Source organism: the organism of the source record quoted next, unplaced genomic scaffold (assembly GCF_019419815.1).
Source record: "Pyrus x bretschneideri cultivar Hongxiangsu unplaced genomic scaffold, Pyrus_bretschneideri_v1 Contig1, whole genome shotgun sequence".
Classification (NCBI taxonomy): Eukaryota; Viridiplantae; Streptophyta; class Magnoliopsida; order Rosales; family Rosaceae; genus Pyrus; species Pyrus x bretschneideri.
This window is the reverse complement of record NW_025999390.1, coordinates 7,215,944-7,238,902: the sequence shown is the minus strand read 5'-3', so window position 1 is coordinate 7,238,902 and position 22,959 is coordinate 7,215,944. Positions and strand designations below refer to the sequence as shown.

General features: G+C 37.2%; 1 protein-coding gene and 1 pseudogene across 1 annotated transcript; one reads left to right on the top strand and one right to left on the bottom strand.

The window, feature by feature from the left end:
- The first annotated feature begins 4,929 nt into the window (after positions 1–4,929).
- Positions 4,930–18,351, top strand: LOC103937121 (annotated as a pseudogene).
- A 923-nt stretch (positions 18,352–19,274) lies between these two features.
- LOC103927551 (G-type lectin S-receptor-like serine/threonine-protein kinase SD2-5) lies at positions 19,275–22,316 on the bottom strand. Its single transcript, XM_009336488.2, is given in 3 exon segments — positions 19,275–19,703; positions 19,706–21,907; positions 22,159–22,316. Coding segments are annotated over 2 exon segments (2,418 nt in total). The 5' UTR covers positions 21,906–21,907; positions 22,159–22,316; the 3' UTR covers positions 19,275–19,485.
- Positions 22,317–22,959: the final 643 nt, after the last annotated feature.

Here is a 22,959-nt window from a genome sequence, read left to right as displayed (position 1 = left end):
TAATGCTTTGAGAACAAGTGCCACGACTTGTCGCCCTCTCCCACTTCTCCTTCGTAGTGGGGTAGTTATCTAAGCACGTTCCCTTGCATCCGTATATTTCTTGTGGGCTTTTTACCTTGCACAACACTTTCCCCTTGGATGATTGGTAGTGGCCCATGAGTCGAAACCAGATTTTATCCTCCCACAGTGCCCCATTTTTCCCTTTTTTACGCATGTGAAATAGGGGAAAACTGAGTTTTTCGATCTCATGGGGCCTTGAAACTACACTCTTTAAGCCAAGCTAAACTTGAAGCACTTTTTACTAAGGCCAAATTTGTGGAATTTGCTTTTTCTAAGAATAAATTTACTGAAGGTAAATTTACCGAAGCCTTCATTTCTTTACGAATGAGGACTGACATCTTCCCACTATGATTTTCGAACGAGGATTTACGAAACTAACACATTACGAAAGTGGACTGACATCTTACGAACTGACGAAATTTAACTGAGTAGGTTGTCTGACAGGCTATACATATATGTACCTAAGCCTTCGTTTCGTTACGAATAAGATCTTCCTACTATGATTTTCGAATGAGGATTTACGAGTGAGGACTGACACGTTGACATGATTTACGAACGAGGACTGACACGTTACGAAAGTGGACCGACACGTTGACATGATTTACGAACAAGAACTTACGAACAAGGACTAACACGTTACAAAAGTGGACTGACATCTTACGAACTGAAGAATTTAACTGAGTAGGTTGTCTGATAGGCTATACATATATGTACCTAAGCCTTCGTTTCGTTACGAATAAGATCTTCCCACTATGATTTTCGAACGAGGATTTACGAGCGAGGACTGACACGTTGACATGATTTACGAACGAGGACTGACACGTTACGAAAATGGACTGACATCTTACGAACTGACGAAATTTAACTGAGTAGGTTGTCTGACAGGCTATACATATATGTACCTAAGCCTTCGTATGAATAAGATCTTCCCACTATGATTTTTGAACGAGGATTTACGAGCGAGGACTGACACGTTGACATGATTTACGAACGAGAACTTATGAACAATGACTGACATGTTACGAAAGTGAACTAACACCTATATCGTATTTATTATATAGATCTCTATCCCATCTTGTCTGCACACCTACATACACTTTTACCTGATTTACACACACATACACACACATATATACATATATTTATATATATTTACCACGTATGTTTCCTGCTCACACATATAATCCACAATGCTAGGCTGCACACCTAGTTGGCATATCTAATCTGCACACCTATATATACATATATCAATACACACACACACACACACACACACACACACACACACACACCGACATACTTGCTTCTCTCACTCTCTCTCTTTATAAATATATTTATAAAAAATAGAGTTTAGTCGGTACCATTAGCAGCCGTGCATTAGAGAGACCATATTTGTCTTCATCTTTTTTTTTTTTTTTTTTTTTTTTTTACCTATTCGATCTCAAATTTTCGATCTTGGATGGGTCTTTGCCCATTTGATCTTAGGTTTTCTTTATCCACTCGATCTTAGACTTCCGATCTTGGTTGGGTCTTTGCACATCCGATCTTGGGATTTCTTTTCCCACTCGATCTTAGATTCTCGATCTTGATTGGGTCTCTGCCTATCCGATCTTGGGTTTTCTTTTCCCACTCGATCTTAGATTCTCGATCTTGATTGGGTCTTTGCCCATCCGATCTTGGGTTTTTTTTTCCCACTCGATCTTTGATTTCCGATCTTGATTGGGTCTCTGCCCATCCGATCTTGGGTTTTCTTTCCCCACTCGATCTTATGTTTTCGATCTTGATTCGATCCTTATCCCTTCGTTTTAGATTTGAATGAAATGCAACTTTATTTATCAAATAATAAGGAGATGTCAACAGACATCCAAGGATACACCATTCAATATGCAGGGAAGATAAAAAGGGATTTACCCTTCAACATTGCTGGAAACAGAAATTTAAATACAGAAAACATAAACACGAAAAGCTAAATGTGGTACTTTCTCAAATTAATTGCATTCTATGGGCACGACACATACTGACCTGTTTCAACGTGCATGAGTTTATAAGCTCCCTTTCCAAAGGCTTAGGTCACCTCGTATGGTCATTCACATATGCGTCCAAGCTTCCCTGCATTCAAATATTTTGTGTTTTCCATGACCTTTCTCAATACCCATTCTTTTAACCTGAATCTTTTCAACTTGACCCGCTTGTTGAAGTAAGCAGCAACTTGGTTCTGATAGTTCGCAAGTCGTAGTGTGGCGATTTCTCTTTGTTCCTCGACTAAGTCGTGGGTTTCAAGGTAGGCACAGTAGTGCCCGTTGGAGATGCAACAATAGTGGTTGTGGCCTGCTTTGATTGGATAAGTTCTTCTTCCTCTAGTTTGATGATTCCATCAGCCCAAGCCATTATCTCCCTCATGTCTAATGGTGGAATTTCGATTAATGACCTACACATCTTTGTTCCAGGCAACACCCTTCTCAGAATGCCAAAGACGCAGTGTGAGCTGCCCTCCTTATCTTCCTCTTCTGCACGTTTTCTCTTGGTGCCGACCACATTTTCCACTGCTTTTCTTGCTTCAGCCTTCTTCAATGCCTCATTGGCTGTCTTTTTTGTTTCTCGCAATTCCCTCGTTAGCTTTCTAAATTGTTCCAAGGCGAAACTGGGTTCAGTATTTTGGGAATGAGACCTCACATGCACCGATCGAGTCCTTGCATCTCCGAAGGGATTCAGAACTTCTTGTGCGGATCCAGTTATATTTGTAGCTTGATTTTGTTTCTTTTCCCACAGATGGCGCCAACTATTGGAGCGAGATTTCTCACAAGAAGAAATGCCTCCACAGATTCGTTGACCACAATCCTCACGTTCGCCGAATCCTTCGCTAAAGATACCCCTGAATAGTCTTCTTCTATAGCATGCCCGGGTGGTACCTACAAGAGATACTCCGATGCTCAAGTCAGTTGATTGATTTTCTATTCTCTGGATTTTCTCGAGTTCTGATTACGTACCTTGTTCTTTGGCTCATCTCCCTATTTATAGGATTGCATGCTTGAGGATCAAGCACCACGACCAATCCTCCTTTCCCACTTCTTTAGTGGTCATCTGTCATATGACTGCATGCTTTGAGAACAAGTGCCACGACCTGTCGCCCTCTCCCACTTCTCCTCCATAGTGGGGTAGTTATCTAAGCACGTTCCCTTGCGTATGTATATTTCTTGTGGGCTTTTTACCTTGCACAACATTTTCCCCTTGGATGATTGGTAGTGGCCCATGAGTCGAAACCAGATTTTATCCTCCCACACTAATTTTATTAAATCACAAATTTGAAACGGATTTTAACATGCAATACAGCCATAAGATAAGAATCCTTTTAGACTAACCTCGATGGTGGGCGTCGCAGGAATCGTCGGATTATGGTCGGAAAACTCAAATCCAATGTTGATGTGAAATTCAACGTGGAAGGGTGAAGAAGAGGAATTTCAACTGGAAATATCTGGAGCACAATGGCTGCTTGGTGAGGATAAGTCGCTCCAGAAGGTTTCCGAATGGAGTTCGATGATGGGGAACTCTGAGTAACATTGGTTTCAGATGACCGGTGAAAGGGAGGAAATTAAGAACGAGGGAGGGCTAGTTCGAAAGGGACATAAATCCCTAACACTCAAAAGCTATAAAAACCCAGAAATCCCTAAAAAACCCACAAATTCAAAACCACAAAAATCCAATCTAAGAGATCCAATCACCAAGATAGTTTAACATGAATCACTGCCATCCAAACACAACCTGTAGTTCATAACTTTTGTATAGAGTAGAACTCTTACATGCAGATCCATCGCTTCCTTGCAACTGCCAATACTGATCAAACTAAACCACTTCACACCCAACATGTTCTCATGCCTAACAATCACTACAATTATTTTGATTACATTCAAGCCTAGACCAACATTTTCTTACATCAAACAGCTGACTTTAGTCATTCATGGTTTATTACTTTTGACAAAAGTTTTAGATTAAATTTTCGATCTTGGTTTCCCAAATGGTGGTCTACTCACGGACTAACAGCTAGTTTATTGCCGTAAGATCTTATGCAAGTCCTCTTATCTGGTTTCCAGAAAAAAATTTGATAGCAGCCGTTTCGACGACAGAATTTCACTTCTACCGTTGTTTATGGCAAAATACAAAGTCCCTTGGATTATGAAATGAAATTTTGAAATTGAAACAGGTGAAATTTATTGTTCCCGATGGGTTAAATGGTGGGATAAGTTCAACCATCAGAAGATCATCAACCTGGTCCTCTCCGACTTCCCCATTGTTTCTGTCCCAGCGGTTTCTTCACCAACAACAAAGGCACTGCCAGAAATCTCAGAACAAACTCAATCCTTATCATACATTAGTCCTTCATCATCCCTTAAAGGAAAGTCAAAATCCTTTAGTTCAAAGAAAAAAGAGAAATCTTCACAACTCAAAGATTTAGCCCAGAAGCTCATGGCAGAAGCAACTTTGCTGCATGAAGAAGACGTAGAAATAGACTCTGACTCATCCGACGCTTCGTCACAACTTCCCGCCAAGTGGGCGAACTATCAGGATTCCCAAGACCCATTTGAAATTTGAATTCAAAAAGTAATAATTTGTAATCATTTCAGATTTTTACCCATGCAAATCCTACAGTAGAAGCCATGTGATTTTATCACCGAAAGTAGCATCAGCAACAACAACAATCATTCCAACAAAACACTATTCATGAATAGTAAAACCACTTTTACTATTCATCCATCATTTCAGAAGCAGCATCGTGATTGCACAATGAAAAGCATCATCATTCAATAGCTTTTACAGCTTACAACACATGCAAGCGGGATTCCTGGCCTCAAACATCTCATCCAATTCTACAAAACCAAAGCTCAAGCTTTATTCGAAGCAGGCTGAAACTTCTGCGTATTCTCAACAGAACAGAAGATCAACATTCAGACCTCACATATCTCATCAGATCAAAATTATAAACACTTGTATTTTATTATTATCGAGGATGCTTGCGAGCTCCATTGTTTTCCTCATCAATTGTCAGCAGACAAAATTGTAAGCCAACAATCCAGTTTCAATAAAACTATTTTCAAATCTTTATCTGCATCATTAATTTTAATTCATTATTTTCATTATGAAGAATATTTTTATCACAACGGATTTTGATTATCTTATTCCCAGTCAGTTCATTGAGTATCTCAAATTCAAGGTAAATACCGATAAGTCTTTCATTGAATTCTTCCTATGCATTTACAGCCTTTGGTATGATATCTGCAAGCTTAATGATCATAATGACTGTAGTCTTGATTGTTGTCCTCATAATTTCTATCATCATCAATAGATAGATAGCATGACTACAAGTTTGACTTATTATTTGTAGATACTAATATTTTGTTCTATATTTTTTTTCTCATCCCTACGTTGATTAAAACAAAAAGAGGGTAGATAGAAAAAATTAATTCAATTTGACCAAAAGCACTCCTCCTCATAAATATATAAAACAGAATTGACCAAATGAGCTCCTCGTCATAAATATATAAAACAAAATTTACTTTTTTCTGATGTATTAATTTGCAATGCTTGAATTAATTTTCTTTATTATCTAGATTAGTTTTGATTATTGTCATGTTTTCTCAATAGTTAGTTGAAGCATGTTAAAAATATCATAGTGAAGAATTTGCTTATTATTGTGACATTGATCATCATCTCGTCGTCAGCAATTACGATTTGGAACAACAAATACATCAGCTTTAAATGGAAGGAAGCAGCGAACCTCCATATGACATCGAAAACCTTTGCACTCTGTTACTAACTTCAATGGGTCAGACTCAGGAGAATGATTTGCCTCCCTCGTCCGATCCGTGTTGTATCTACAGAGTTCCTGAACCACTACGGTGTGTAAATGAAAAGGCCTACACACCTCAACTAGTCTCTATAGGTCCGCTTCACCATGGCAAGGAAGGCTTAAAAGAAATGGAGGGACACAAGAGGAGGTACCTGCAGTATTTTTTAGAGCGGACTGGGGTCAGCAAGAAAGATTATGTAACGAAAATAAAGGGCAAGGAAGCGGAATTGCGCAGTTGCTATGCGCACACCATTGAGTTTAGCAGTGAAACTATGTAGCTTTTACCTTTTCTGCAACAGCATATTACCTTTTCTTGTCCTCAATTGCTAAAGCATCCTTTTAGACTAACCTCGATCGTGGGCGTCGCAGAAATCATTGGAAAACTCAAATCCAATGTTAATGTGAAATTCTTCACGGAAGGGTGAAGAAGAGGAATTTCAACTGGAAAGCTAGAGCACAGTGGCTGCTTGGTAAGGAGAAGTCGCTCCAGAAGGTTTTCGAATGGAGTTCGATGATGGGGAACTCTGAGTATCATTGGTTTTAGATGATCAGTGAAGGGGAGGAAATTGAGAGAGACGGAGGGCTAGTTCGAAAGGGACAGAAATCTCCAACACTTAAAAGCTAAAAAAACCCAGAAATCCCTAAAAACCCCACAAATTCAAAACCACAAAAATCCAATCTAAAAGATCCAATCACCAAGATCGTTTAACATAATCACAGCCATCCCAACACAAACTGTAGTTCATAACTTTTGTACAAAGTAAAACTCTTACCTGCAGATCCACCGCGTCCTTGCGATTGCCAATACTGATAGGGATGGACAAAATACCATAGATTGGGTAACTGCGGTTACCCATTCATTTAAAGTTCACAGTTACAGTCATGAGTAACCGTTTAAATGAACAAACGGTTATGGGTATAACTGTTTATCCGTGAAATTTAAATGAGCGGTTATGAGTATTACTCGCAGTTATAACAGGGTATCTATTTACCCATTTAATTTAATATATGTAACTTTTAATTAAAAAAATTAAAAACCCTAAATTTTCAATCTCTCTGCTAGACTTAAAGTCTCAAACGCCCCATCCCCTGCTCATCTCTCCCTCATTGCTGCCCTTTCTCTCATCTTCGCCAATCTTTCAACTACCTGCTATAGTTCCTCAATTTCTGTCACAAAAGCTTAGTCAATCTTTCTTTTTCAAGATTGTCTTCTTGATGTGCTTCGAGTGAACTTGATTCGGCTTCTGTTCTTATTTTTTGGTTGCATATCAACAGCATTGGCCGCATATCATAGTTCAAGGAAGCTAGAACCACAGTTGTTACATCCTGACCAGCTGAGGATGCATGAGACAACAAGTGTGATTCGTCATTCGTAGATGTGCTGCTAAGTCGCAAACTTGCCTCTACTCGATCTTGAGACCTCTGTAAGCCCATTGAAAACGTCAGACTAAAATCTACTCAGTTATTACATCTTCATTGCCCCATACATATTAGGTGTTTTGTATCCGATACTTTTCTATGTATCCCATACATATTACATGTTTATTATGTCTAATCGTCTAAAATAGGGAAATACATGCGAAAATGTACCTATAACGATGTTTAATTGCCAGAAAATGACAAATTATGACAAATTTTTCGTTTGTAATTTTCAAGTTGTTAAAAAAAAACATGTAGACTGGAAAAAAAAAGATAAACAAGTAAACGAGTTAATGGTTATGATTAAATGGGTAAACGGTTATGGTTAAATGGGTATACTGTTATGGGTATGGTTAACCGTTTATAAACAGTTATGGGTATGGGTATAACCGTTTATACAAGTACCCAACGGGTATAACTGTTTACACGATTATGCGGATATGAACATAAACGGTTATGAGTAAATAACCGCGGTTACCTGCTCGCCATAACCATTGCACATCCCTACTGATCACTAGCAAATGATCAGATCGGAACTGAAACGAAAGAGATAGAGAGATCAAAAAAGGCAAACACAGATGGAGAGAGAGGAGAAAAGAAAAGGAAAGGGAAAATGAAAGATGCTGAACACGAAAAGTGAAAATGCAAGGTAAAGCAAGCAACCCAGTCGAAAAAGAGAACCCTAAAGATGATCAACGCGTGGATCAAATGGGCAAAACTGACTTTTGACTGTAGAAAAGTGAAAATAGCACGGCAAGCAGAGAAGAAATCAGGGGCATTTCCGTCCTATCACTATTAATGAACATTGCCAGACTCAATTGAGTTTTAGCGTATATAATTTATAAATCATCCTTACAAAAATTTTAACTAATCCAAAATCATTAAGACGTTTCTTTGTAGAGAAGAAAATGGATGAATACGGTTCTACAAAGAAACCCTAAACCCTTAATTCAACGGTCATATGGTTTGAAATTTGGATATTTTTGGTAGACATGATATTTGAAGAAATACCTAAAAGATAGATGATTCGGATAGCTGAAATACAATACAAATTGGACCTCACAAAAACTTATGTCAAAAGTTATGTAAAAAAAAAATGATGTCAAATTACATTTTACACCCTTAAGTTTAGGTGCAATTGCACTTCATACATCATTTTAAAAACATTTTAATTTCATATATTCACTAACATTTTCGGGTGAACTGCCAATTTAGTCATTGAATTATCATTTGAGTGAAAATTATGAGGTCTCTAAACATTTTTTTTTCCCAAAAAAATTAGTTATTGAATTATAAAAATCTGCCAATTACTTCTATAATATTAGATTCCAAGTTACCATATTCATTTTTCCATCAATTTAAATCATGTTACTTGCATGTGATACACATTGAGGGTAGATTGGTAAATTTTCATAAAGAGATAGTGTATGAAGTTAACTTTGGAGGATAAATTAGACGTTAGATTCGCAACCTATATGAAATGTTAAGGGGTTATAGGTAAGAAAATGACGATATTACACTCTAAAGTCTGTTAAGTGACTTTAGTTTTCCAAAAATTAGATAAAATAGCTTTGAATATAATAGTATGAATGAAATTATCAATTTTTAATGAATTTAAGTACTTATTTTATCGCAAAAAATAATTTAGGATCTAATTGACTACACTAGGGCTTGGACCCGAAAAACTCGTCTGCAATGAGTTGTGGATTTGATGGTATTTCAGAGCAAAAAGTGTATTAAAAACCAAGACTAAGATGACGGTATTAAAAGATGACAGTATTTAAGGACTTATATTATAAGTGTATTAAAAAATTAAGATTTTAGAGGATTTCAAAGATGACGGTATTTGGAGACGAGTCTTTTAGGGCTTGGACCCGAAAAGAAGATGAAGCTCTTTGCAAGGCTTATAGATGGGTGTCGGAAGATAGTGTGAGGGGGAATTGTCAAACAGATGACGGTATTTGGACTTGTGTGTCCAAAAAATACTTAGAGTTTTATGAAGGCACCACTCTAATGAGTATTCGAAACCACAAGAGTTGTTCTTCAAGATGGAAGAAACATCTTCAGCCAAGTGGCATCAAGCATTGTTAGCAGTCGCAAGTAAACATGAAAGCGGTGCTAATTACTATGACAAAGTAAGTGTTTTCACAATTTATTTTAAATATTTAATTATATTACATTTAATTTCATAAATTAATTTTTCTTAATTTTTTTCTAGGTACGCCAAGTGGAGGAATTGTATATGGAGAGCATCTCGAAACCCTTTCAGTTTCATAGTTGTTGGGAAATTTGCAAAGGGTGGGTGTTATTTGAAGATCCACCATAGAGAGCTGCTACGCCAGTATTCGGAACTACATCCTCAGTTACAGATATGGATGAAGATGGATCTCCAACCATTCAACAAATAAGGGTAAAAAATCCGTCTTCGGGTGATGGTTCCATACCTAGGGCTATGAGACGAAACAAGGCGCGAAGGTTGAAGGAAAAGGGTAAGGCAGATGATGATTACGTGCTCAACATGAAGTGGCGGCCTCATTGCGATTATTGGCAGAGTAAAATGCCCTTGAGGTGGAAGAAAGGAAGTGTAGGTATGAAGAACGGGCCAAACAAATACAAGAAGAGATGGATAATAAGAATATGGAAATGAACACTTCGAATTACACTCCAATGAGTAAGGCCTATTTTGATAGGAAAAAAAAAAGAAATTATGAGTCGACGGCAGTTGTTTACCTCTAACTATACTCCTACGATGGCAAATGATGAAGATGATGTTGATTATAGATATTAAATTTAAGTTGTAGTTTTTAAATTTAAGTTAATGTTGTTTTCGAATTTAATTTGTCATTTTTAAATTTTAGTTGTAGTTTTTAAATACAAGTTGTAGTTTTTAAATTTAAGTTGTTGTTGTTGTTTTTTTTTAAATTTAAGTTGTTGTAGTTTTTAAATTTAAATAATAAATTATGTTTGGCCCTATGGCCCTTGGTTGGAGACCCTTTTTTGTGACAAGGCTAAGGTTATCTCCAACCGAAAACTAACCAGAGGGCTCGTTTTAGCCCTCTGGCCCTCCAAGAAATTAATATTTTAATGAACAGTATATGGCTATATTTGCCTCCGTCTCCAACCGAAGACCAAAGAGTCATAGGGCTCGTTTTAGCCCTGTCACAAAAAACCGTCTCCAATCGAGGGCCAAATGGCCATATGGCCAAACATAATTTATTATTTAAAAACTATAACTTAAATTCAAATCTAACGGCTAAATGACGTCAGCTAGCCGTTAGTAGCTGACATCATGTTGACGTCAACTAGCCGTTGGATTTGAAATTTTCTTTTGCTATAAATAGGGTGGATATTGGGCTATAATTCACACAACTTTGAATTCAATCTATTTCAATTCAATATTTTTCAATTCAAGTTTGCAATAAATTCCAACTTCGAATCCTCTTCAGATTCCAACTGGGGATCCTCATCCAATTCCAAATTGGAAGCAAAATGGGCTCAAATGAGACGAGAAGATGAGGAGTTTGATGAAGAAGTTTAAGTAAAGCGCAACAAACAAAACAGAGCAGCAGGTTGCGGCCATGGTGTGTCAGCCAATTGAGGAACAACCTCAATGAGGTGGCTCTATTGTTGATCGCTCTTAGAAACTATGAAACAGAGTGATGTCGCATGCCAATCTGATGAACAACTACTTCAACCCCAACTCGATGTACACAAAAAAGGATTTCAGGCGTCACTTCCGGATGAGGCGTCATGTCTTCGAGCATTTACTTTGTGATGTCCAGTAGGTCAATCCATACTTTCGATAGAAGTGGGACAGAGCAGGCCGCCCTGGTTTTTCACCTCATCAGAAGGTTACTGTTGCACTCCGAATGATGGCCTATGGCTCCCCAGCTGATTCATGGATGAAACCTATGGTATGTCTGAGTCTACATGGCTTGATACTCTTGAACAATTTTGTGACACAATTGTTCAAGTTTACAAAGACGAGTACCTCCACGAGCCAATTCAAGAAGATCTAAATCGGCTCCTTTGCAAAGCTGAAGACCGTGGGTTTTCGAGCATGATAGGGTCATTAGACTGCATGCATTGGGATTGGAAGAACTGTCCCACCAGATGGCAATGAGGCTTTTAGCGGAATGTCGAGAAAGCCAACTGTTATGTTGGAGATGGTTGCCTCATATGACACATGGATCTGATATGTTTTCTTTGGAGTCCCTGGATCCCAAAATGACATTATAGTTCTTGGGCGTCACCCCTCTTCAAAAACTTGACGGAAGGTAAACTACCTCAACTTCACTACTACATCAACAACCGTCAATACAATATAGGGTATTACTTGGCAGATAACATCTACCCAAAGTGGGCGACACTTATCCAAGCAATTCCAAACCTTAGGAATGACGTAGAAAAGTTGTTTACCTTACACCAAGAGGCATACAAGAAAGATGTTGAGAAAGCTTTTGGTATTCTACAAGCATGGTGGAAGATCATTAGCGAACTAGCAAGAGGGTGGAGTCGAGAAAATTTGGACTCCATCATGATGTCTTGCATCATATTACACAATGTGATAGTGGAGGATGAGCGAGATGGGTATATTGATGGAGAGTCCGATGACGACCAAGAAGATCTAAATAGGTCAAGAAGGGCTCGTGCAAAAATATATGATTGGCCTAATTTGCCTTTCAATCCAAGAACTGGTAGTATCTCTATAATTGAGTACATGAGATGCTATAGAATGATACGTTCTCGTGCCACAAACAAGTAACTACAACAGGATCTTGTTGCACATCTTTGGGCCAAAAGAAGCATGGAGTAGGCGTTTAAATTTTATGTTGTTAAATGTTTTTAAAAATGTTGTTAAATGTTTTTTTTATGTTGTATATTTTGTATGTTGGTTAATGTTATTTAATATTGTTTCATATTGTTTAATGTTGTTTCATGTTACTTAATTTAATTTAATGTTGTATAATGGCTTAGGAAGTTTTAGGAAAAAACATAATTTAAAAAAAATATGAAACAAATTTTGTGAAATAGAAGTTATAGGATAAAAATAGAATTTAAAATAAATTAAAACAAATTTTGTGAAATAGAAGTTATAGGAAAAAATGAAATTTAAAGAAAAATATGAAAGAAATTTTGTAAAATAAAAGTTATAGGAAAAAATGGAATTTAAAAAAAATATGAAAGAAATTTTGTAAAATAAAAGTTATAGGAAAAAAATAGAATTTAAAAAAAAATATATGAAAAATAGAAGTTATAGGAAAAATTTTGTAAATAAAAAATAATAATAAAACTGTAAAAAAAAAAAATTCAAATGCAACGGCTAGTTGATGTCAGCTAATCGACAGGAAATATGATTTTTCTGGTCAGCCCCAGGCTAGCTGGCTGGCTGCATGCAGCCAACCCTCCAGCCCTTTCCGATTCCATGGGGCCCTCTCAGATTCCACAGCCCTCTGGCCTAACCCTCGGTTGGAGACGATTTTTGGCCATCTGGCCCTCTGGACCTTTCGGTTGGAGATGGCCTAAAACGAGCTCTCTGACCTTTGGGCCCTCGGTTGGAGATCAAAACAAATATGGCCCTGTACTGTTCATTAAAATATTAATATCTTGAAGCACCAGAGGACTAAAACGAGCCCTCTGGCCAGCCCTCAGTTGAAGATGGCCTGAGTACAGAAAACAAACTCAAAAAATTTAGGGCAAGTAAGAGAGAATAAAGGGTTAATTTGGGGAATTTGGGAAAGCGGGTGGCGGTACAACATATGAGGAAGTTAATAGTGGTGCTGTGAAGCTTTTCGTATTGTTGAAGGTTCGGTAGACGTTGTCGAGGTCGCGGTGCATGCAACCTTGTGCTGGAAAAATAGATGACTGGAAGAGGGTGGGGAAGATGGGTTTGAACGAAATAGAAGGAGGACGGCGTTGCTTGGGAAGACGCAGAAGGAGGGTCCTGCAACGGATATGAGAGAGTTGGGTCGTTAAGGGTTGTTGGGAGAAAGTGTGGTGTGGGCCGTGTGGCTGGGTCTAAGTTGGCTGGAGATGAAGAGGTAGGTTCAACCAAAAGGCTACTAAAGAGCTCACCTTCGTTAGCAGTGAGATCAATGTACCTCCGTCTATAATTGGTGTCGAAGAGGAATAAGAGCCCTATTCGGAAATTATTTTAAATATTTTTATTTAAAATTGAATACAAATAATATTGATGAAAATTGATCGCACGATGTACTGATTTATAAATCCTCACAAATAGGATCCAAAGAGGATCTTGATTGGCTGTTGGATTTAAATTTGGGCTATTAGATCTTTTTTGTACCGTTAGATTTGATTATATTCGATCTCAACGATTGGATTCAATAAATATATAAATATAAAACTAAAAATTAAATAAATTAAAGTGGATCGCTGGATCTCCAAGATTCATTTGAATTCTGCATGTCGAATCACCAAAAAGAGCCGTTGGGCTCATGTCACATGGCTAACAGCAGCTCGACATCCCCACGTTGGTAAACCAACGAAGTTGAGGCTGGCTGGGTGAGTGTGCTCGTGCTGGGCCATAAGTGCATTTGGGCTAGGAGAGTCCAGTCCACTCCTCTTGTTCCACTCTCTACACGTGCGCTCCATCACTAATTTTGGGCTAAATCTTAGGGGGAATTGAAATTTTTTTTTTTAAGTTCTAACACTTAATCCTATTTTAGCACAAGGGTTGGAATGAAATGGGGGGAATAGAAGGGAAAATTTGAGACTTACTCCAAGGGTTAAAGTTGGTCATAAAGTTTAAAATGACTCCACTTTGTTGGCATTTATTACCCCACCATCTTTCGTTCTGTTCACTTTTTGTCTTTTGTATTATTATTTTTTTCTCATATACAAGATAGATAAGCATTTTTAGTTTTTGTTTTTATAGTAAACTTGATATAAGTTCGATTTTGTGAGCCATAATTAGAAATAGTCCGCTTTAAGTTTTTGTTGAGATAGGTCCGATGGATTACATGTTAGTTTATTTTTATTTTCATACCAAATATACCCTAAAATTTATAAATTGTAGTAAATATGTAAATACACATATAATATCTTAATTATAGGATTAATTGTTTTATAAAATTTACTGTCATTTATTATTAATTTGTAGCTGAACTTTTCTCCTCCTTTTTTGTTCTAAAACCCTTTTTAGTGTTTTTCTCAACAATATCATTGTTTTCTTATGAAAATCATATTGATTCTATGAAATTCGTTGGTGTTCATTTACCTATATCACATGTTTTTTTAATATATATCTCTCTATTATTTTTTATATTCTACCTATACCATAAATTAATTGTATTAATTTACCTTTATCACAAGTTTATTTGCCTATTCCATAGGTTTTTGTTCATAATTTACCTATAATATGATTGATTTAATATTTTTCTTAATCTACCTCTATCACATATTAAATGTATTATCTACATGCATCACAAGTACCTATATCACAATATTTTTTTATTGTTGATAAAAATGTAGGCTTATTATATTAACACCTCATAAATTGTTGAATAAACCTCACATACTTAATACACCCCACATTTGCTTTTTTAATTAAAAATTATCTTAATACATCCCACATATTTCCCCATAATACCTTCACACCCCACATTCTTAATATACAACTTACATTTTCTATATGCACCTCATAAATGCCGACTAAAATTTTGACAAAAAATGCCGCCTAGGATTTAAAGCATATGTGGGTTGTTTTCAATTTCACCATTAAAACTCATGTCGTCTGTTTTTAATATTTGATGGTAATTTTGGGTGTTTAATTCTTCATGTAATCCCTATGATCCCTAGAAGATGAATACGAACATAAAAGCTTGAATAACACATCAAAAGCAAGATTAAATAATTATCAATGTCGTCAAAATCACTAAAACAATAAATAATATGAAGTCTTACCTCATGTGAAGCTTCCGAAACATCGATTTTGTGTTTCATTCGTCAAAAATAATTTTTCTCAATCAACATGTTTGTAGTTTCATTGGTTAGTGTTTTGTTCAACAATGGAGGGTCGGATGGGTTTTAATAGTTGAAGAAGATAAATAATACGTTAAAAGTGATTTGGGGTGTATATAGAATTTTTTTACTTTTTTTTAACCTAATATTAAGGCAAAATTGTCATTGCATAGTAGGATAAATAAGTTATTTAATATTAAATTTTAATGTGGGGTACATTCAACATTTTGTGGGGTGCTGTCATATCCCAGTCTCAGCTCCGCCGTATCACGATATTGTCCGCTTTGGGCACTGACCACGCCATCATGGTTTTGTTTCTGAGAACTCATACGAGAACTTTCCAGTGGGTCATCCATCCTGATAATGTTCTCGCCCGAACTCACTTAACTTCGGAGTTTCGATGGAATCCGAAGCCAGTAAGTTCTCAAATGGCCTCGTGCTATATAGATGTGGGCATGTACATATAAGGCACATCACCCCCTCTTCGTTGATCGATGTGGGATGTTACAGGTGCTAATATAAAAAGTATTATATTTGTTTGCTTATGAGTTTAAATATTTTTTTTAATTTAAACTTAACTCTATCCAATTGCACAGTGACATCACAACTCTATAAAAATACTACACGGCTACAAGTTTTTGACTTACTATTGGTAGGTACTACTATTTTGTTCTATATACGTCAATTACATGAAGTTGAATCAGTAATATTTGTTCATTGTTATTTCAGTTTGAATTGTGTTGCGGATGTTGAACGATGTGGATTAGTTTTGTTTTCTTAAAAGGTACTTGTATATTTGAATGATAATTTTCCAAAATTACTTGTCTAAAAAATTATCTAAGAATATAAACTCGAGCATGTTTTTATCAAAACAATTCGAAAACATCATGATAAATACGACTAAAGCTCCTATGGAAGTAAAAGAGTAGTCACTTACAATCAATGTTTACGCTGGCTATTAGTCATATTCATGGCATCATTTTTTTTTTTTTTTTTGAATTTAAAAATTATGTTCTTTTGTTATTATTAGGTTTATTTTCTATAAAATGAATGGAGATTTCATCCAAGTCATTGTAGACCTCAAAGAGGTTTCAAGTTTTTTTTGTTATTAGGGCTTGAAGTCTGATAGTTTGTTTTCACGATTACAGTTAGCTAGGGTTTTTAACTTTTTTAATTTTCCAGATTTTATGTTTTTTTTTTATCATTAATATTAGTTAAAATTTACTTAAGTATCCATGTCATTTAACGAATAAATAAGAGCCCTTGAATGTTATAAAATCTAAAGGGTACAAAGAAATGTAAAAATATTTGTCCATTGATCCTAAATATACATCTTTTTCTAAATTCTTGTCCAAACATCTTGGAATGTCAATAATGATTGAAATATTTTTTGGTTATGGTGCCAGTGATCTATAATCCTCATCTATTAAAATCAGAAATGCTGGGGAATAAAGTGGAAGATAGCAGCAATCAAGCTCCATATGACATAGAAAACGCCTACACAGTGGCTTCGAAGAAAGTGGAAGATAGCAGCAATCAAGCTCCAGATGACAAAGAAAACGCCGACATAGCGACTTCGATGAAAAAGAGCTTGGATGGCTTGTCACCCCTGTCCCCTCACTGTTGTATCTACAAAGTTCCTGAGCGACTACGGCGGGTGAAGAGGCCAGCCTACACACCCCATGTAGTCTCAATAGGCCCACTCCACCATAACAAAGGTAACAAAGATAACAAAGATAACAACGGTAACAAAAATAACAAAGATGACAAAGACTTGTTATACATGGAGGAACACAAACAGAGGTACCTAAAACATTTTCTACTTCGGACCCGGGTAAAATTGGAGGTTTATGTGAAGAAAATAAAGGACCAAGACGAAAGACTGCGTGGTTGTTATGAGGCAAGGGCCAAAGGGTTTAAACGTGAGTTTGTCAATATCATTTTAGTTGATGCCGCCTTCATCATTGAGCTCTTATGAAGGTACTCTTTCGAAGATTTGCGGGATGATAATGACTGGATATTCAAAAAACCATGGATAGTTGCAAAATATAGCGCCTGACTTGATTTTACTTGAAAATCAGCTACCATTTTTCATTCTTGAAGATCTTTTCGCAGATGTCAAATCAAAATGGGAAAAAGATGAGCGGCTGCCTTCAATAATAAAGCTCTCTTACAAGTTCTTCTACGAGACAGTGCGTTTACAGGGGAATGAAGGCCATTTGAAGGATAGTTCAGAAGTAAAACACTTTGTTGATTTGATAAGAACTTTACATCTACCATCTTAAGAGAGCTCACAAACTGGGGATGCACTCAAAAGTACTCTAAATATACCAGGCTGGAGTACATCTTGTAGTCCTAAGGTTAAACGCTTCTGTGATCGTATAAGAAGACCTCTACCATTTAAGAAGTCACAAACGGAAAGGCCACTCGAAAGTACTCCAAATCCAGCATGCACTAAGAAACTACACCAGGCTGGAAGAACTCTAACTACACCATGCGCTAAGAAACTACACCAGGCTGAAGTAAGTTTCAGGTCAGTTCAAGCAAAAATTTGTTTGATATACAATTCAATAATAAAGGTATTCTGGAAATTCCACAAGTAGAAATACACGATTACACGGAGCTTACACTCAGAAATCTCCTTGCATTTGAACAATGCCATTTCAAGGAGAATCACATACGTGATTATCTTCGCATCATGGATGGTTTTGTAAACACCCCAATGGATGTAGGTCTCCTTGTTGAGTATGGAATTGTTGTGAATACGCTCGGCTACAACAATAAGGTTTCTGATCTGATTAACAAACTTTGCATTGGGGTTACTTGGAACAACGAAAACTACTACTTTGCTACTCTTTCTGAGGACCTGAACAACCACTGCCGAAAGCCATGGAACAAATCGAAGGCAAGCTTGAAACAAAAGTATTTCAACACACCTTGGGCAATGATTTCTGTCTTTGCAGCTGGTTTTCTCATCGTACTCACTATCATACAAACAGTGTGTTCTATTATCTCTGTCATTAATTAAGTATCAATCCTTAATTCGCAATTTTCTCCCTATCCTTTACGTAGTATTTGCTTGTTTTATTTGTTTGTCTGGTTTGTCCGTAGTGAGATTCATCTTTGTGTTGTAGACATTTGTAAACCCTGTTGCTAATAAGAGCTGTACGGTTTGTTTTACGGTTTGTGCTTATTTCTGCTTAATTTCTCATCTATAAAGTATTATGTCAAAAGAGTTGTTAGAATTTCACATGCAGGTAGCTAGGCCCATTGCAAAAGACACAACTATATATAGACAAACTTTCACATCAGTATGTATAATACGAAAGCTTTCTTGTGTACCGTACGTTCTGTTTCGAAGTTTTTCCTCTGTTTCCTGAAAATAATTAGCTTTATTTTCTACTCATATACAGCTGACCACATGAAACTTTTTAGGTACAACAATAACGTTAGTGAGTTGAACAATTAGTTGTTAGGAGCAAGAGAGTTGGTGAAGATCTAACCCGCATAATTGTTGAAAATATGCATGGTGACAAAAATGAGGTGTCTACTCTGATTAACAACCTTGGCAAAGGTGTTGTGTTGGACAAAGAAAGATTTTATTTTGCTACTCTTCCAAAGGAGCTAAACAACTACTAACAAAAGCCGTGGAACAAATGGAAGGCAAATCTGAAGCAAAAATATTTCCACACGACTTGGACAACTATTTCGGTCATTACCAATATTTTTATCATCGTACTCATACAAACGGTGTGTTCAATTATTTCCGATGTGCTCGCAAAGCATCAACACTAAGTTAGGTACTCCTTAGTTTCCCATTTAATTCCTCCCTCTTCTTCCCATTTAATTTCTATTATGCACTATATGTACTTGTTAATTTGCAGTAGCTTGTCTATGCGCGAGATTAATGACCAAATTGGTGAACACTATCTCAATTAGAGAAGTGCATGGTAAAATGTGGTCTCTTAATTCCTCAATGCAAATCTCTAACCATGTGAGCAAAGTTAGATTTGTTGAATATGGAGATACAGGTACAAATAATGAAATGCAATCTATGTGGTATAGGAAAAACACATCGTACAAGCGCCTAACCTAAAACACAGTATCTAAATACACTGGACTAGGCATTATTTTATCAGTCATGCATGGAATATGTCTTACACGTCTCTCATGTTCAACAAATTTTATCTTGGGCCTGAAAGGCACACCGCAGAATTGTTGTCTGATTTAAAGACGTCTGTATAAAGTTGAGATCCCCTTGCGGCGGAGGTTGGAGGCTGAGGAACAGGAAAGAGGCCTTCAAGCATCTGGACAACCTTAGTCATCGATGGCCTCAAAGACATATCTTCCTGTATGCACCATAGTGCAACCATAATGGCTGTCTCAACCCTCTCATCACCTTATCTATCCCTAACTTTGTATCGACAATATCCTTCAGTTTTCCTTCTCCCAACATCTTGAAGGCATAGGATGGAAAATTTGACTTTTCAGAAGTTTCTGTCCTGTCGTAGTTCTTTCTCCCACCAATGATCTCTAGCAATAGCATTCCATAGCTATACACATCGATCTTCTCTGATATGGGGGAGTTGTTGATCCACTCGGGTGCAAGGTAACCCCGGGTTCCTCTTAGTGTTGTGAAAACATGGCTCTGCCCCCTAGTCATTAGCTTTGCCAAACCAAAGTCAGCGACTTTGGCAAGGTAATTATCGTCTAGGAGAACATTCTCAGGTTTTATGTCACAGTGAACAATCTTTGAGTCGCAATCTTCGTGGAGATAAGCTAGTCCTTTAGCTGTACACAAAGCTATATTGAACCTTGTCTCCCATTCCAACAGGGATTCTTCGTTGTGTTTTCTGAAAATCCATTTATCAAGAGAACCATTTGCCATGTAATCGTAAGCAAGAAGTCGATGGCTTCCTTCTGCGCAGAAGCCCCTGAGCCGAACCAAGTGCAGATGATGGATACTGCCAATGATGGTAACTTCGGCTTGAAATTCCTTCTGTCCCTGACCAATGCCTTCCAACTTCTTCACAGCAAGTCGAGTCCCATCTGGGAGAATCCCTTGGTAAACCGAGCCAAAACCTCCTTGCCCCAGCTTCACCGAGAAGTTATTAGTTGCAGTTTGAAGATCTTTGTAACTGAAACGGATGGGCTTCCCAGTCAAGTTTTCAAAGAAATTTCCTTCTTCTGATGTCTCCGTAGGAGACTCTGGCGATTTTCTCTTCTTCCAGTAGTGTCGGCATCCCATATAAAGTAAGCCACAAATAATTGCAAGTACTGTCGAGATGGCTATGATCACAACATAAGGGAAGCGCTTCTTGCTGCTTCTGCTCCCCCCAGTACCACTGCTTCCATCCCTCAAGACTTTAACATAAGAAACAAAGCCAGAGTCCTTGTCAGAATTTTGGAAGCTACCTAATTTGTCAAACAGAAAACAATTTCTTGTACTGTTTTGGAAGAACAGAGCAACACATGAACAGTTGCCAAGGCAAGACGTTTGGCAACCGTTCAAATCAGTTTTTGAAGAAGGTGGAACATATCCCAACGCAAAATAATAGAGCCCGTCCCCAGCATTTACAAGCTCTGTAGAACCCCTTGAAGGATCACATGAGGAGACAACCCCCGCCTTGCAATTACGACGCGAGCTGAGACCTGAAGGGCACTGGCAGTTCTTGTTACTAAAACACTCGAAGTATGAAGCGCAAGGTTCTGGTGTGCTGCACGAATCGCTTGGTATTTTTGTTCCTGAAGGATCAATTGACCCTCTAAGATTGTAGAAAGAGATAAATCCATCACTTCCTAAAACTGCAATCCATGTGGCATTTGAATCAATATTGCTTGAGAAAATAAATTGCCATAGCAACGCTTTGGATCGATCAAAGAACTTCCATGAATTTTCACTGATAGTAGCTGAAGTGACAACACCACCGTCTTTGTTGATTGTTTTCCCGCTTTCCTTCGCCATAGACCAATACGGCTGTGGTGTTTGGTAACCTGCTGAAAGAACTAAGTCGCCAGACTTGATTTGAAGAATATAACTCAAGTTGTTGGAGCTAGGATTGCTTACCAGCTTCATTCCTTCTGAATATTCCTGGTTCCATAACAGGGTATCAGTTGGATGGCTAAAACTTTGCCAAACTACTCCACCGTCATCACCATGCAAAACCAAATTTCCAGAGTCCTGCAACTCTATTGCAGATACTCTTTTGCCACCAGTATCTGCAGACCAAACCACACCTCCGTCGCTTTGCAAGAACACACCACTTTTAGCATCAAACACAAATATATCAGAATTTAAAACCGGGGAACCCCTATTCCCGGTCCAGACTACCCTCGAACTGCCCATGTGAACAACAACAAGCAGAAATAATCGATCTTGTAGACTAGTTTCAAATCTTTTGAAGCCAAAACCGAATTCGGACTGGTTAGACAAGAGAAACAACCCGCCATTATCGATCCAATTTATCTGGGCCCCTTGAAACGGCGGATTAATTGTGCCAAAATTTCGAACAAGAGCCAGGCAAGTTTCGGAAGCGAGAAGAATAACAGACAAAAATATGAAGCCCGTGAAATGGTTCAAATGAATGAAGTTCCAAACTCCCATTGCTACTGCGAAATGTAGGTAGGATTTTAAAGTTCGGAGATTGAAGAGCAACACAACTAATCAAATCACAGAATCTAGAAGGTTCAGAAACCGAATCTATCACATTCCCACTTTAAACATAATCCCCATTTTTGTCCAAAAGGATTAAAGACATAAAAATAAAAAAAATTATTACAACGCCAAAGAAAACATATAAACTTTGCATGCAACGCTGAACTGAGAGAGAGAGAAGGGAGGAAGGGGGGTGTTTTACCTGTGAAAAGCAGCAGACAACTATGAGCCGGAGGAAGGATCAAGAGGCTTGACAATGCAATGGAAGAAATAGACCAACATTTCAAGTCTACAGAAAGAAAAATGACACATTTTCAACTTTACAAGTCTAAACTGGACCATTGGAGTCATACTTTTCTGCTGATATTGACATTTCAAGTCTACAGAAAGAAAAATGATACATTTTCAACTTTACAAGTTTCTGCTGATATTTATATATTATTATATGTCAATTTTGAAGAAGAAAAAAGATACATTCTCGTGTGTATAATAGCGTTTAATCTTCCACTTTACTTTCTCTATATTATAGTGAGTTTATACGTTCAAACCTCACGAATAAGAGTTAAGTTTAGAATTAATTGAAAAAGCATCAATGATTACGTATGGACAAGGAATGTATGATGTCAACTGTGTGTCAAATTTATATGGTTGGAATTTTGCACTTTGTCAAGATTGGAAGATGACTCATCTCTTGATTGAAAAATGGGGCAATTTATTGGTTTGGTTTGGGCTCTGGTGAGAGAGCGGTCCTTAAAGTTTTTGTCAAGTGCCATATCATTACGGTAGGCAGGATATGTTGAAGCAATTTCAATGGTGTGGGTCCCAAATCAAGGCGGAAGAGTGCATTTTTCTCACTATTCTCAAGTAGTGTTAATGCTCACCACTTAACTTATTAGCTATGAATAAGTTTAAATTTTGAGATTTGTATTTGTTCACTACATAGATTTCGAAATTCAAATTCATGTAACAATGATAAAGAGAGTAGTAAGTATTGCTATCACTT